This window comes from Phaethon aethereus (assembly GCF_964289735.1).
Source record: "Phaethon aethereus genome assembly, chromosome: 2".
Lineage (NCBI taxonomy): Eukaryota > Metazoa > Chordata > Aves > Phaethontiformes > Phaethontidae > Phaethon > Phaethon aethereus.
The window spans coordinates 48,019,082-48,035,251 of NC_138582.1; the positions used below are offsets into that span (position 1 = coordinate 48,019,082).

Genomic DNA, 16,170 nt, shown 5'->3' on the forward strand with positions numbered 1-16,170 from the left:
TGGCTCTTCTTCTGCCAGAACTAAATTGTCTTGAAGACATTCATCAGAATTTTCTAAATGTACTTTAGAATAGAGCAAGGTATTTTCCCATAGCATTTTCCTCATAAAATGCTAACTAATTCTGACTCATTTTCTGAAAGAAAGAAGAATGATCAAAGAAAGGAATTCAGCCAGAGGCAGAAGTTTAGGATGGAATATTTCCGTCTAGGAGTTAAAGCCTAACAAAATGGTGAGCAGCCAAACATAAGGTTTTGTAATGACACATGTGAAGCTAGGACAAAAAGAATATTAGCGTATTAGCAATGTTGCAGATCCATTACTATAGAGAACAGTAAAAATTTTCTTTTTATTAAAAAGACAGACCTATTCAATATCAATTTCTGTTCCATATTTCAGAAAAAGCAAGAGGATGTCCTCATACCACATAATAATGATAAAGTAACCTCCTATCCGTTAGGAACTCAGGTGGAGGAAAAACAACATGCAGAAGACTTGATTGGTTTTAAGTAAGCATGCCTGTATAATTTTCAACATAGCAGTTCTGAAAAGAGTTGGCTAAAGATATTTCTGGTTCTCTGATGTTACTTTCTAGTGAGTCTTCAAATACTGGAAAAATGCCAGAAGACTGAAAGAGTGATGATACTGTGCTAGTATCCAGGAAGGGCAAACAAAGGGACCTACAATAACCCGAGACCAGCAAGCTTGACATCAGATCTAGGCAAAGTGACTGGAAAAATAAGTAAGGAATTACGGTCAGAAATATAACTTGTGCCATTCCACATGGGTGGCATTTTGAATACGTAGCATCGAAGTGGCCACAGGATGTAAGCCCTCTAAAGCTCTTGTGAGAAACTGCAAGACTAGCTTTAGCCAACAGTTTGGGTTTGTCTTAAAATTGTACAACTTTCCTATGAAAAAATGGCATTTTCACTATCAGTAAAATACCTTTTAAGCAGAATGCAAAAAAATATTTCAGAGAACTAACTTTGTGAATTACAGTTAGAGCTTTTTATCAGTGTAGAATAGTAACTGAGTAAGGGCAGTCCAGTAGGATTTTAAAGTAAATACTCATATTATTAAATAGTTTCATCAATGACATAAAAAAAAGTTTAAAAATAATATAAGAAATTGTGTGGATACCACAAATTCAAGCAAATGTGTGACTAAAAGAGGACAGCCTTGACATATACAATGATCTGAACTGCATGGTTAGCTGGGCATACTCAAAGGAAGCAGACTTGGATACAGCACAAATACTTCCCTGTGTTTAGGCAGAAGAAGCACAAATATTTCCCTGTGTTTAGGCAGAAGAAGCACAAACGGTAGGTGGAGACTGGGAAACTGGATCTCAGAAAACAACAGCTACAGAAGTTATGAAATCATATTGGACAATCAATTCAATGTGAAGTTCCAGCATCACACTGTGACCAAAGCCAAACCAGACTCAAACACTTATTACAGGCCTTGAACATACAGGAGGCTGAGTAGCGAACTGGAGCTGGCCAACGATTTCGATGAGACTAAAATGGGAAGAATACATACAGAGTAGCTGTCCTTGTTCTTAAGCCCATGCTGAAAAGTTTGAGAGGGTACAGTAAAAAGCCATGCAGATCACTTGAAGACTGGAGAAAATGCTTTATAGAGCCTTAAAGAGCTCAGTTTGTTTAGTTTATGAAAATTATGAGGCAGCATGATTTTGCTGTGCAAGTGCCAGAGAGGGAAAATGCCACATACTAAAGAGCTCTTTAATGGTGAAAGGCTTTACAAAAAACAAAAGAGGGGAACTGAAGCCAGACAAATTCAGATTTGGAAGAAAAACCGCTTTTAAAAATTTGGGAGTGGAATTAAGGACAAATTCTCAAGGCAAGTGATAGATTCCCTCATCTGCATGTTTTCAAATTAAGACCAGAGGACTTTCTGAAAAATAAATGGAAGTCAATATGTGCTCCGAAACAAGTAGTAGGCTTAACGCAGCAAAAATGCTTGAAACTTCGTAGCTTACAGTTACACATAAGTTGATAAAAAACCCTAACATTTCTTTACACTTAAACTCTATGAATCCATTATCTCTCAAGAAATATTACTGAAAGGTGGTGTTACCACTCACTTGTAACCAATTCGCATAACTCCCACCCCTTCTTTTTAAGTGAAGTGCTCACTGTAGTTATGCTTCACGCCATTTCATGATTTGTGTTTTATTTGTTCATATTTGCTGTCATCCACAATTTCAGCACTTATCCATGAATATGGCTGACTTCAAACCAAAGAAAAATGAACAAGGAAAGAGGAAAAAGTGGTTATAAAGAAACAACAAGAACCAAAAAACCATCTGCACACCCATAAATTAAACCTTGAATTGTCTACAACCTGCTGGAAATACCATTTCCCCAGGTGATGCTGGAAATTAAGGAGTTGTGAAGAGGCTAGATGGATGCTATTTAAAAACAATTTTTTTTATCCCTTACATTCAAACTGTATGAGGTTTAATAAGGCCAAGTGCAGGGTCCTGCACTTCGGCCGCAACAACCCCATGCAACGCTACAGGCTTGGGGAGGAGTGGCTGGAGAGCTGCCTGGTGGAAGAGGACCTGGGGGTGCTGGTTGACAGCCAGCTGAACAGGAGCCAGCAGTGTGCCCAGGTGGCCAAGCGTCCTGGCCTGTATCAGAAATAGTGTGGCCAGCAGGAGTAGGGAAGTGATTGTGCCCCTGTACTCGGCACTGGTGAGGCCGCACCTTGAATCCTGTGTTCAGTTTTGGGCCCCTCACTACAAGAAGGACGCCGAGGTGCTGGAGCGTGTCCAGAGAAGGGCAACGAAGCTGGTGATGGGGCTGGAGCACAAGTCTTATGAGGAGCGGCTGAGGGAACTGGGGTTGTTTAGTCTGGAGAAGAGGAGGCTGAGGGGAGACCTACTCACTCTCTACAACTACCTGAAAGGGGGTTGTGGTGACGAGGGTGTTGGTCTCTTCTCCCAAGTAACCAGTGATAGGACAAGAGGAAATGGCCTCAAGTTGCGCCAGGGGAGGTTTAGATTGGATATTAGGAAAAATTTCTTCACCGAGAGGGTGGTCAGGCATTGGAACAGGCTGCCCAGGGAGGTGGTGGAGTCACCATCTCTGGAAGTGTTCAAAAAACGTGTGGACGTGGCACTTCAGGACATGGTTTAGGGGACATGGTGGTGCTGGATTAATGGTTGGACTTGATGATCTTGAAGGTCCTTTCCAACCTAGTGATTCTGTGATTCTGTGAAACAATTTGATGACTGAGGCATTATAAACCATCATATTTAGCTGAAACGTGATACGAGCTCAGCAGAAAATCAAGAGAGCATTACACCCAAGTCGAACAACAAACAGAATATAAGCTTCAGCTGTACCCCTATGCAGGTTATATATACACATGTAAGTATATACTTCCACACAGCGGTATACATAGAATGCTTCTTACCTGAGGGCATTTTAGCATCTGAAATCCACTGATGCCTCCAAAAGCTAATGGCAGATCTTTCTCTGTTCTGCAGTCGACATAACCTCTCAGCTAGCCCGCCCCTGCAGAGAATAGAGGAATGCTCAATTTTGCCAAGAATCAGTATTCAGTTTTGCCAAGTGACAAGCCACAGGACAGATGGAATATGTATGCTTTGACCCTCAGAGACAGAAATACACAGTAAAATTACATTCTGCAGATTAGGTCTCCTAATTTTGATTTTCCAATGGATATATTCCCAATAAAATATACACTTAGCATCAATACACACAATAAAACATTTTCACTATCTGGGTGTCCAAAATGTTCATGTTTTCAGTCCTGCCTGCAACACAAGGTTTGTAACAAAAGGTTCCCAACTTTTCTTTGCACTTATGCACATATCCTGGTAGATACTGCAGACAACTGTGAATTCAAAACAAACTAGTGTAACCACCAGTTATAACAGGTTAGGTTTTTTTTTTCCTCTCACAGATTTGTTTGTCTGTTGGCAAGGAGTGATCACAAAAATATTCTTTTACCCATACTTGACCCTATGATTCATTTCACAAGCTGGGTCAAGTGTGCAGTTTCAGTGGTCTGAACACTCTCCAAGATGGAATTAATTTAGCTTTCCCAAGGTGAGGAGCAGAGGAGTGGCATCCAGCACAAATACGTTTAAGGTAACACTAAAGCAATTCCTACCACTGGATTCAAAGCCAGAAGACAGAATTTCTCACTTCAAGAACAGAAAGACAAATGTGTTGGAAGCTGTCACTGGGCTACTAGAAGGACCGCTGGACTACTATGGGAGTATTTGAGCATTATTCTTTGGCTTCAAAGAAGTTATTTGCATAAAAACCTACTTCATTCTTTCCTTATAGTGTAAGTTTTTCCACGACAAGTACTATCCAGTATATCAATAAAGATTTCTACTAAGGTGAAATGTGTCCTTGGGTTAAACTGGTTTAGGAATCAACAGAGATAACATACAACCACCTTATGATTATTTGTGCATATTAATAGAATTTTTTGTTTTAGGAAAAAAAGCCAAATAACTTGGTAAAGCACATAATGCAAATGTGAAACTGGGAGGACTCACACTTGTGGAAACCAAGAAGGAGCTAAAAAGGAAAAGCAGCACTTCAGGTAGGCTTTAGGCTGTAAAAAGCTCTCTTTGGTTAGCAATTACTGAGCAATTTTACCTACAGACAAGTCAACAGGTTATATGAAAAGTAGTTAGCAGTCTCAGCTGAATTTCTAATAAACTATATACTTTGCAAAATCATAACTATCACAAGAATTATTAGGTGGCATGGCTAAACATCTTAGTAGTAAAGATCACAGAATGAACGCTCTGAAAAACAAGAGTCACATTTGACCGAGAATGATCCATAAAAGTTTTGTAGTTTACATTATTGCAATGCCTTCTATGGCTGGTGTGATTCAGGCAGGGAAGAGAAACTCAGATTCTAAATTACCATCTTTCAGAGGAGGAAGAAACCCCCAAATCCCCAAAATAAAGAAGCCACACTTAACAAGCTATAAACCCTGCTGTATTAAGGAGGAAAACAAACAAAAATATTTAGGAAATCTTGGGCTCCAGTGGACTTTCAGGTAAGCTTAAGAACCTTGTTTAATCCTGCTTTCAACATGGACTTTAAGCCACAGGGGCAACTAACACAGAGGAGTGCAATGGAAGTTTTGGTATCAAGAGCAAGACAGTCAAGCACAGAACTCGATATAGGATCATCTACTCTGCTGATAACACTCTGCTCAGCCACATTTCCCCTACAACTTGAGCACTCAAGCATTACCGCACCAGAACACTTGTGGGCAAGACAGTTCTACAAACTCCAGCAAACTGTCCGTCCAGTTTCTCTTCTTGCCAGGGAACCATTCTCCGATGCAGTTGTAATTCAGCTTGGCTGTGTGGTCTATCCGAGCCATGCTGGAATGGGTCGATGCCAGCTCAGCGAGGCTTAGAAATGCAGCAGTCAAACACATTTTGAGTTTGCTTGATAAAGTCTCGCATGCATGAATCTGCAACTGAACTCTGTGGCTGGACTATAGCAATACACAATACAGCTAGTGGCTCAAAAACTTGGTGAAAGAAAATTGTTCGACAGGAGTGTTCTAAAACCCTACTTCATTCCCTCCACAGGCAACAGTCAAAGAAATGTATTTTCTTTGTTCAAATAATGCTAGAAAGCCTTAAGGTACTTGCAGCTCGCACTGGCTCACAGCCTTATTTTCCCCCTTTCCCTGCACAGGGCTAAGGTTGTGTCCACTCAATCAGTTCCTACTCCTCTGTAAGCCCACTACTGTTTCACCTGTGGCAGGAACCCTGTAGCATGAAGGAAAGCAAGTGCCTGGTTTTGTGCCTATTGCACACAATAGTAATACACCATTCCTGTTTCAGGCCTTATATGCTTACCAGAGAGCATCTCACTGACACAACTTCATTACTAATTTGCTCACCATGTCTGTATTAAGATAATAGTTATCACAAAGGTCCATGAAAAGTAAAACTGTGCTTTTCCTTGGCAGCCCTTTGTGCTAATAACATTGATTGATATCTATTAATCATGATCCTTCCATTCATATTCCAAATGCAGTTAAAAATAGTTTAAACAGAAAACATCATAAAGCGTTTTGCATATGCTTGATTGCAGAATATAAAATATAACCAAGATTGCATTTATGAGAGGTTCTCAGCTGGTCATTGGAAATGTTTTTTTATATAAAGTTTGTTTCATACGTTGTGAAATTGGAAAATACAATTCAAGGATATGCCATGCACAAAAGGAATTTCTACAGCAGGAGAGAGACTTGGTAGTTTATGGTTTGTTTCTTTTAAAAGGTAGAAACAAATTTAACCACAACCCCAAACCCAGGAGGATCTAGCTCAACCACGTAAAACAAACAAAAAAAAAAGGTGCTTTCTGTTACATATTCAAACAGATTTTATGACAACAGCATTTGAAAAACTACTAATTCCTTCTCATACAGTACAGGTGACCACACTGTTGAAAACATTTGTGTATGTGCTGTGAGGTACTGTGAACTATAGAGTCAGAGTCACTCCTGGTTGTGAAGAAGAGAGATAAGACAGAGTTACACAGAGCTTACACAAAGCAGAGCATGGTATTAAGCAGGTGCCAGCTTCAGCGTAAGAACGAACTCCATGTTTTGAAAAAAGCTAAACGGTTAAAATTACTATTATTTTTTTTCCAAATGGCACATCTGTGGATTGTTAAATACCTAATGAGTTTTTATATTCAGACGTTGGTAGTTAACTGGGTTTACTGGGACTAAGTCATCTTTTGACATAGATTATATCAAATGGAAGCAGCATTTTGCTTATTTTGGTAATGCAAGGTAGAGGTGAGTACTATTCACTTTTCACTGTCCACACATTAGCCCTCTGAAAAAACCCCTTAGCTTTCCTGGCTCTTCAGCTTTTCAGGTTGCAGAAACCATTTGGCTTAATTTTGCCAGATATGAGAGGTCTGTTGGCATCAAGGGTGGAGACTGGATTCTAAGTACCAGGACTTGGTTAATCTGCAGTCTGTGCTTGTTTATGCCTCTACCTGCTTCAAGAATTTTAGAAAAAGATATTCAGTTCCCTCCTTTGCACAGATCTAGCCCTTATGATGCATTTAATTGTCCTCCATGACTAACCCAACATCTGGTATGTATACATATATAATTGGCAAATATATTTTGATTACTAATATATGATTTCTGTAATCAAGAGAACTGATAAACTATTTAAATAACAAAAACTGTAATTTGAGATGCATACTTTGCTGACCAGAACTTCAAACTTGCCCCTAAAATGTTTTAATGTGAGCAAATTGAACACATTTGGCAAACTGTTAATGCAAAGGCTGTTCAGTGAAGCCAGACTGCTCAGATACAATCTCCACTGCCCACAACCTCTTCATTTTTAATCACAAAACCTTCAGTACAACTATTTTGTTCCTTTAAATCCCTGAAGGTGGACAGATTTAACAAGCAGAAATCCATGTCCCATTTCCCTACTACATCTGAGCTTGTGTTGAAATATTGTATTTAAAAAAACACATTGCCATTACTGTCCCTGTCCAACAACATCCACATGAAAGACAGCTTTGATGACCATAAGAAAGCTCAGCATCTAGTACAAAAGCTCAGTTTCTGGTGGTTACCCCTTTCCACAAACTTCAACAACAAGACTGAAGAATTTCGTGCCACCATGTCACAAGTATCACCAAAAAGTAACCACTGAGCCTGATCTGTGACTCTCAGGCTGCTGGTCCCTAGCTTCCAACTCCAATGAGGCTAATAGAAAAAAAAAAAAAAAGGTAAAAAAAAGAAAAAGCATTAGTGAGTAGGCTGTGTTTTGAAAAGTCATTTTCAATCTTTCTGAAGTGCTTGAGATCTCTCTGTATTTATTAAGGTTTTCATTCAGCAGGGCACTTACCAAAAATAACCCCGCATTCACCCAAGTTTACTCCTTTCCAGACTTCATTTGAATTTAAGAACAGTGAACACTTAAGCATCTCATTATTGAGTTGTCTCCTCATATACGCTATACTCGGGAGGAATGAATATTTCGAAATGGTTATCGCCATCTCGGGACCGGGCAGTTTCCCTCATTCTCTCTTTTCAAAGCAAGGACAGAACTCTTCCCGTATTTCCCAGTTAAGTGGTGAATAACTGACTTCTGTAGTACCCAGCTATCCATTTCTACTCCATGGGGTGTTTGCTAAAGAAGAAAAAAGGTCCCCTAAGCATGCTAGCATTTAATTTGTCAACACTGTAAACCCATCAGCTATTATCAGCTAGTTTACAACTTGCAAAATAATAAGCAACACTGAATGCTGACAGTCACTACCAAGTGCTCCTTTAGTGTACAGAATAGCATGGGTACATATGAAAGATGTGATTGAAGAACGTTGGCCACGCAAGCGCAAGTCTCCTCTACGCAGGCCCACCTCCTCTTCAGCACAGGAGAGAAGCTGTTGACTTTGTGAAGTAACAAGGGATCAGAAAGCGTACTTTTAGCTTTGCAGATCAGCCTCACTCAAGCTCTGACTCAACAACTAGATTTATAATTGGGATGAACCTCCATTACCATGATCGCTGGCATTCTGTTTGTTAAATGTTGGCTACTTTTCTGGAATCAAAGCATTACACAATTTCTTTCCTATGTGATAGGACAAGCAAAGACCAAATTAGACAGCAATAATTGTAAGTCCCTATAAAACTTGTCAAGTAATTATAGTCTGCTACAAGTGTTCTGGGGTGTTTCCCTTAGAAAGGAATCAGTGTTTCTCCTAACCCACAATTTCCATGTCAAATCAACAGCATCTGAGGTACACAACTAAAAGTAAAGGAAACGGAAGATCTGTACTGTAACACAAATGATAATTTCTAACACACAGCTATCAAGGGCCAGTTGCGTCTGCCAACACGGAAGTATAGAGAAAAGACCTTCCACATTTATTTGGAAAAAATACAAATTGAGTAGACAGGCAATCCAATGATTCAGTAAACTGCACTGGGTGCTGGATTTTCTTTCACACCAGTTGCTCACATTTCAACGCTCTGATCTATTGTATCCAACCAGAGAGGTTTTGGGTTTTTTTTTTTTACCCTAGCCAAATCAACAAGGCAGACATACTGAAAGCCTCTCCCAGGATCTTAAGGATTCAAGGATTTGGAGCCTCTCTTAAAACAGTTCAATAAACTAAAAGTCTTTTTGAGTTTATGTAGTCTCTCACCGCTCTTTTTTCAATCATTCCACAAAGGAGGTAACCTCCATAAAGCATACGTGGAGTAAAGATACCATTTTCATGAGTCCCCATCACAGCACAGTGAGAGCCAGAGGCGTCCTTCAGCACCTGCACTACGCAGAAGTGAGCGTCTAAAGAATTTACAATGCCTTCAGCTGTAAATTCCAACCACCGTATACCACCTTTAACAATTAAAATTTTGCAAATAGTGTCTGGACACTATACCACAATTACTCCTGCAAATCAAAAATAGTTCTTTGTTAGAGACACCAAAGCTTCATCATTCTTGTGTAGGGAGATTTGGTTACCTGGTCCTAGTTGCCTCAGACAGTGCAGAGGAAGAGATATAAGAGGGATTATGATTGTAGCTGCTGAGAACAGCATGGGTGAGTACTTTCTACATCCCATATGGCCTCCAGTGAAAGATTTTAAATAAAACTTTATAGGCAGTTGATTTTCCCATGCCTCTACTTAGCCATGTTCTCTCACAGAAAATATCTGAAAGAATTTAGGAACATCTTTTGAAATAGGTACGCTTTCGGGGCCTGATTCTTTCATAGTTTTCAAAACACCGATCACCCCTTCTTACCAGCCACCGAAAAAAAACACAGCTGAAAAGTTTACCACAGCTGAAAAGTTTACCATAGCTCTCTGGCTCTTCAGACTCCTTAATAGAAAAAAATTATTTCATATTGTCCTACCTGTCTTACAGCAGAGGGCCTCAGCAGAAGTAAGATGATTTAATAAGAAGAGTCTTCAAAGAAAAAAGTTATGCCTTTTTTGGTCAGTATAAAAAAATTAAAAAATGAAGTGCCAGACTCATATGCACAATTTCTCAATAGAACAGCAAAACAAAGTTAAGAGGAAGACTCTACAGGAACCAGTTTTGATGGGGGAAAAGCTATGCCCCATGAGATTAGGGAAGAGCCTTCTCTTCGGTTCTGAAGGTTTTGGCTTGCATGAGCAGAGATCTTGCATAGAAAAGCAAGCTCCGTGGTTAAACAAACCAAAGGCACCAAAGACTTCTCTCTGATGGGGAACAACTGTACTCCACTAAACCATTCCAATCAGAAAAATACATTACACGTGAAATTGTAGAAATTTGTCATTTTAAGGAAAGTGAGGGTTTTGTGCTAAATGTGGGTTTTTTTCCTGTTAACAGCAAACATCTCACCCAGCAAAACCATCCACACTTTCTAAAAAGGAAAAGACATTTTAACTTTCAGTAAATGCAAAATAACATGCTCATGTATATTGCCAGGGATTACAAGTGATGTATCTGTAGTGCATCCATGATATTCTTCAATTATATTCTCCTAATCCAACAAGAAATTCACTTGCAAGTAAAACTTGATCCAACAGTTAGAATCGGCGTAAGATCATGACAGTCAAAAGGACTAGTCTGTTGCTGTTGTACTGTCATGCTACTTGTGGATGCATGTAAGAAAGAACCGGCGCAATTTTAGAGTAAAAGCTTGCTTCATTTGTGCCAGTTTCTTCCTCCTTTGGCAATTTGCTTTATTTTCAGGACCTCAGCTGGCCACATGTGACAGAACCGGGTTTCATTTTACTGCACGCAGTACCATGACATTCTGTAATTTTCTCCTCTTTTGATAACAAAAGTTAATTTTAGCTGATCAGGCCTGTAAGTGGTCTGCATACAAGTATATATAAGATAATGAAACAGAATTTTCCCAAGATTTTATTTTACTAATAAACTAAAAATGTCTGCTCAAATATTTTAAAAAAAACAAACAAAAAGCTAAAGCGGCTATTCTTCACAACTAAAAGCTCTTGCAACACAACAGATATAGAAATAGGCTTAACATATAAATTAAGGTAGTTATTTCCTGCACTAAAATTCAGACTTTTTTTTTTTCCCTGATGGAAATAAAATCTCACTAGAAAAAGAAAACAATTCATAAAACTTTTAAGAAAGATTTACTCAGAGACAAGAAAAGCTAAGTGCATGCATTTTGAGTTTTCTTCTTTATAAATATGAACTCCGTTATTGGTTTAGCCCGTGTGACAAACTGATACTTTCAATACACTTCATTTCTCCTTTCTTTTACAAGGGAAATTTGATAGACTTGGAACTAGTGCAGTTTAAACATTTCACTCTGTAGCACTAACATGAACTCAAAATCTGGAAAAAAGCGCTTCCTGAACACTGTTATTTGCAGTATATACTTTCTCCTCTCAGGTTTGCAAATCACTTGTGTTATTTTCCCATGCAGTGTTGACTCAAGCTGAGAACCTGAAACTTTGTGGTGGAATAAAAGGGCAGGAACATCTAAAACTACCATCTCTTGACCTGATCACCAAGGCAATTCAGCTCAGTATCAAGTACTGCTAGTAGCACTTCCTTATCAACTCTCTTGGTAGTTCACGGGTGCAGTGCAATGACATTCATATCTCAGCATACCGGGGAAAATTATACCACTCCCATTCCCTCCATCCCCAATTTTGTTTAAATAAAGGCAGGCAGCTACACAAGATGGCATATAAAACCAAAAAACCTGCCTGGGACCACCAACACCCCTGAAAGACACCACTATAGAGACTACCTGCTCTCCCCTGTGGACTGTGGTAGAAAGAAGAACAAGCTTTACTTAGAACGATTTTGAAAACAAAAGCTAACATTACAGGGGATATATGAAGACATATGAGAATTTGGCGAAAGGGCCAGTCAGTAGGCATGGTGGGGGAGGAATTGCTTCTGTCACACCCTTCTTGTCTGCAGATGCTAATCACTTTCCGAAACCCCACTTAACTCCTAACAGAGGATGATTGCAACATGCACCTTCAAATTGCCCTCATCATAAGCAACACTGTATATTCTGCACGGTCTTTTGGGGACATAGATGGGCTTCTCATTTTATTTCCACTCAAAGCTGTTGAATTTACACTAAAATTTCTAACACTAGGATTAGCAGAATTTATTTTAATCATCCACAGTCAGCTTACTTCGGAAGATTTCTGTTGGTTTGGTTACAGCTTGATTTTTGTAGAATATGACAATTACATCTGTAATAGGATCAAACAATACTTTTTCCTCACATCCAGGCAACTACCCATTTTCATTTTAGCACCAGGAAGATTCCAGGAGAAGAGGACAGAAGAACGCAACTTACTTGATTTTTTTTTTTTCCACAGACTCACTGCTCTTTTCTTTGTTTTTTTGGTTGGGGTTTGGGAGGAGGCGGGGGGATGTTTGGGGTTTTTCTTTGAGGTTGCATAGAAAAATAGACATTGAGGTAATAGAAGCATAGCTGCAATCAGGTAATGCAAATATAAATGCAGATTGCAGCATGCCTAAGTAATTTGGAAGAGACTGTTACACATGCTGTAAGATTTTTTCAGAAAATATAAGCTAAATGTTTTTGAAAATATTCTTTCTACTTTTGAAGATAGCCTTAGTCATCTCAAACAGCAAAAAGAGATGAAAAGAGAAATAATTCCTATTTTCTTAGAATTGTAAACAAAGCCATAGGAGGCCTAGTCTACCTACATCCGGACTCTTATCATGAAGTAAGCATACTTATTAATACAGTCTGGATTTGGAGTAGAACCTTTCTCACACAGGAATTCACATAGGAAGACGGCAGCTCTACCACCTGCACCATCTTTGCTCAACCCGTGCTTTCCTAGGCACCAGCCTGGAAAAAGAGAGCCCATTTAAGTAGAGGCTTTTGGCTCTCCTCTACCTGCTGTGCAGTTCCAAACAATTCAAGCAGGAGCCTGTGGGCCAGATCCAGCTTGCAGTGCAGGGTGATTTCCCTTGCTCGCTGCTTTTCCTGCTGTGGTCTCAATCTGCAGCAGAGGTGGGAAGGAAGGAGAAAGGACAAACCAAAAACTGCTATGTAACTTCTAGCTATATAACTGGAAAGAAGGGGTTGTCATTTCATCAGTCAAGAAGCTAACAAACCTTTCCCTGAACTGGCCTTTGATCGACAGCACTGAAAACCTGAGTCTTCCTATCGAGGATACAGACTCTTATATCCACTGTTAGCACACCAATGAAAATGTTCTCCATCAACAGTAAAAGGAAGGATGGGAGAGACAAGCAGAATTAATGCCCTGAACAGGAAGAGTGAAAAGATGACAATTACCTGGACAAGCAAAATAACTAGATAAACAAAACTCATAACTGAGGAATTTCCTGCCCGCTTCCCTATTCCCAAAGGAACCCAAGGTAGAACCACATGATGGAAGTCTGAAAAACCCTGCAAGCTCTGCTCCTCTGGCCACTCTGGACAGATTACATTCTATATTGATGTGGTTTGTTTGGTTTTGGTTGGTTAGTTGGTTTTAATGCTATTCTCTTACACAATTGTTCAGAAAACTACTGGGCAAAGTCATGAAAAGACAAACTCACTGAGGGTAACAAACAGCTCCTGAGCAGTAAACTGCTGAAAGCTGGAAGTGCATCTGGGCAAAATACCACTATACACTTGTCCTGTTCTTATCACCTTCACAAATACTTGCTTTCGGCCACTAAAAGGCATTTTTGAGGATTACAGCTTTGGCCTGACCTAGTACAGTTGTGTCTTTATGTTTTTAAAGTAACAAGAAATAAAGCTTGATTGCACAAGCAAAGCACTTTTAAGTATAGAGATCCTCAGTAATTAGGACTTTTAAATCTGTTCCCTCAGTCAGCATTTTGAAATAGCCAAGAACATTTTGGGGAAAAATGAGGTATGGCTATTTAACCAACTGATTGATTGATTACTTTACATAGAATCAGCTGGAAAAAAGTAAGAAAGAACCACAAAAATACAATAGCTATCTATAGCAGCACCATTTGTAATTGTAGTCTGTATTGAGGCATACCTTCTCATAGACCATTTAAGTTAAAGCAACTTTCATTAATTCAGTATACGAAGTGACCATTTCTGCAGTGTAATTAGCTAGAGAAATAGTGAATTGTGAACATCAGACTTCCACTGCTCAGGCTCAGCCTGTTTTCTTTCAGCAGTTAAATATTTTTTTTTTTTTTTAAGTATTTAATTTAGTCACAGAGATTTAAATTTCAGATTAACAAATACATCTCACCTGTGCCTAAGTATCACTCTGTCCTGCACTGTTCAGCACTACTGCTCATCCACCCCTTTCCTACAGTCTTTTGGATAATTTTACCCTGACAAATCCAGAAAAGACCAAGAAATCTCAAAGGTACAGCATTTTTGCAGGCTACCTGGAAAGGCACAAAGCAATGAAATGATTGATTATGAGCTAAAAGAGAAGGATGTCCACTCACACATCTGTAAGGCACTGTAAAGCATTATTAGAAATGCAAAAAATGTATCAATTTGTACACAGAAGTTCAAGATCGAGAGCTTTCATCACAGATGTTAAAAGTTAACTGAGTTCTTTCTTGCCTTGTTTGCTTGTTTACAGATAAACTACATTCTTTACGTTTTTGGAATTTGCATCTCTAACATGTTTGTCCTTGAAATGCATTCCTACTCTTCTGTAAGTATGCTTTTACTTACAATTAAAAAAGAAAATTTCATTAAGGCAGACAGCTCATTTACCTCAGTAGCTTTCTCTTCTTCGCGGATTCGGCAGGGGCTCGGGCGGCCTTGCCCGCCTGCTTCCTGGGGGTGCGGAGAAGGGCCTGCGCAGACTTCAGCCACTCGCTGGCTGGTCGTGCGGTAACGTCCCCCGTGTCCACTCCTGACCTTGACCGTAATCTCTTCATGGATCCTGCAGTAGCGGTCGCCAGGCCCATTTCTCCTCCCACGCTGTCATTATCGGATGAATACTCAGAAATTTCTGTTGCAGTTGTCTAAACAAATAAAAATATAAAGCTAGTTAAACAGAATGCTAATGAGATAGTACAGGTTTATGTAGGCAGTTATTTATGTTCCCTAGTAAACCATAAATTGAATGTCAATACGTTGATTAATATAACTTGGACAACTTCACTGTAAATGCACATTAATCTTTTGTAAGTCAATATGAACTCCTGCATATAAGGACCATGTCTTGAGGGAAAACTGGGAGGAGTAACATTTATTTTTTCAAACAACTAGATCTAAAGAATTTATCAAAACGATTAGCCAATGCTTATCTCTGTCAGGAGAAGTTTCCAGACAGGTGTCAGGATTAAAGCAAGTTTTCAGGAAAGCAGAAAGAGCCTAATCAGGGACAAGGATCATGACTGGAAAGAAAGCCGAGAGAAATGGAGCTTTCACGTTGGGATTCAAGTAAGAAGGCTGGCTTCCATAGTCTGAATGGACGGAAGAAACACAGGCCTCTATTGAGAACTGGTAGCTGGCAAAAAGTATGTAACCTTTAGTTAAACAAGGTTTTGACCACTAAAGCTGGCCTTCACCCATTTCCAGCAGGCCTATAGCTTCCCCAGAAGGTTTCAGAAGTTGAGCGTAAGCTATCAGGTGCATCGACCTCCTCCAGGGAGGATGGATCACTGGCCAGCAGCCAGGGCCACAAGCAAGCCAGGCTGGAGTATCAGACTCCTAAAACCTCGCTGGAGCTCTTCTCCCAGAAACTAACAGGACACACTGAACTCATTCCGCTGAAGGAGGGATGAGAAGGCCCAAAAACAAGTCTGCAAAGACATGTGGAAGGCTGAGGAGAGGGCTGACAGGGAAAGTTCACCTGCTTTGGCTCAGCTTGTTTTACTCTGCTGTAGGACTCTGGCACCAGCAAGGCAAGGCAGCTGGGTTAACACTCTAAAGTGAGCTCTGCACAGCTGTTACGTACAAATTGTTCTCTTGACCCAGTATTTCTTCAAGGACTGAATATTAAGCAAAGTATCTGGAAAGTGGCATTTTACCTAGTACAGAACAAAATGGTCTAAAACAGAAGGCAGAAGACAAAGAAACAAGAGGTGGGCTCAATCCTAAGGAGCTAGTTGGAAAAAAAAAATACCTCTGTGCAAGTTCTGGTGGGGTGAGCA

General features: G+C 39.7%; 1 protein-coding gene across 1 annotated transcript in view; it reads right to left on the reverse strand.

The window, feature by feature from the left end:
* The window catches only part of SPIDR (scaffold protein involved in DNA repair), a gene marked incomplete at its 5' end in the record, with an annotated part of 202,698 nt that overhangs the window by 133,438 nt on the left and 53,090 nt on the right, over window positions 1-16,170 (reverse strand). Inside the window, 2 exons of the mRNA XM_082014805.1 lie at window positions 3,445-3,545; window positions 14,783-15,036. Of these exons, the coding sequence (XP_081870931.1) occupies window positions 3,445-3,545; window positions 14,783-15,036 (355 nt within the window). The remainder of the gene's footprint in view (window positions 1-3,444; window positions 3,546-14,782; window positions 15,037-16,170) is intronic.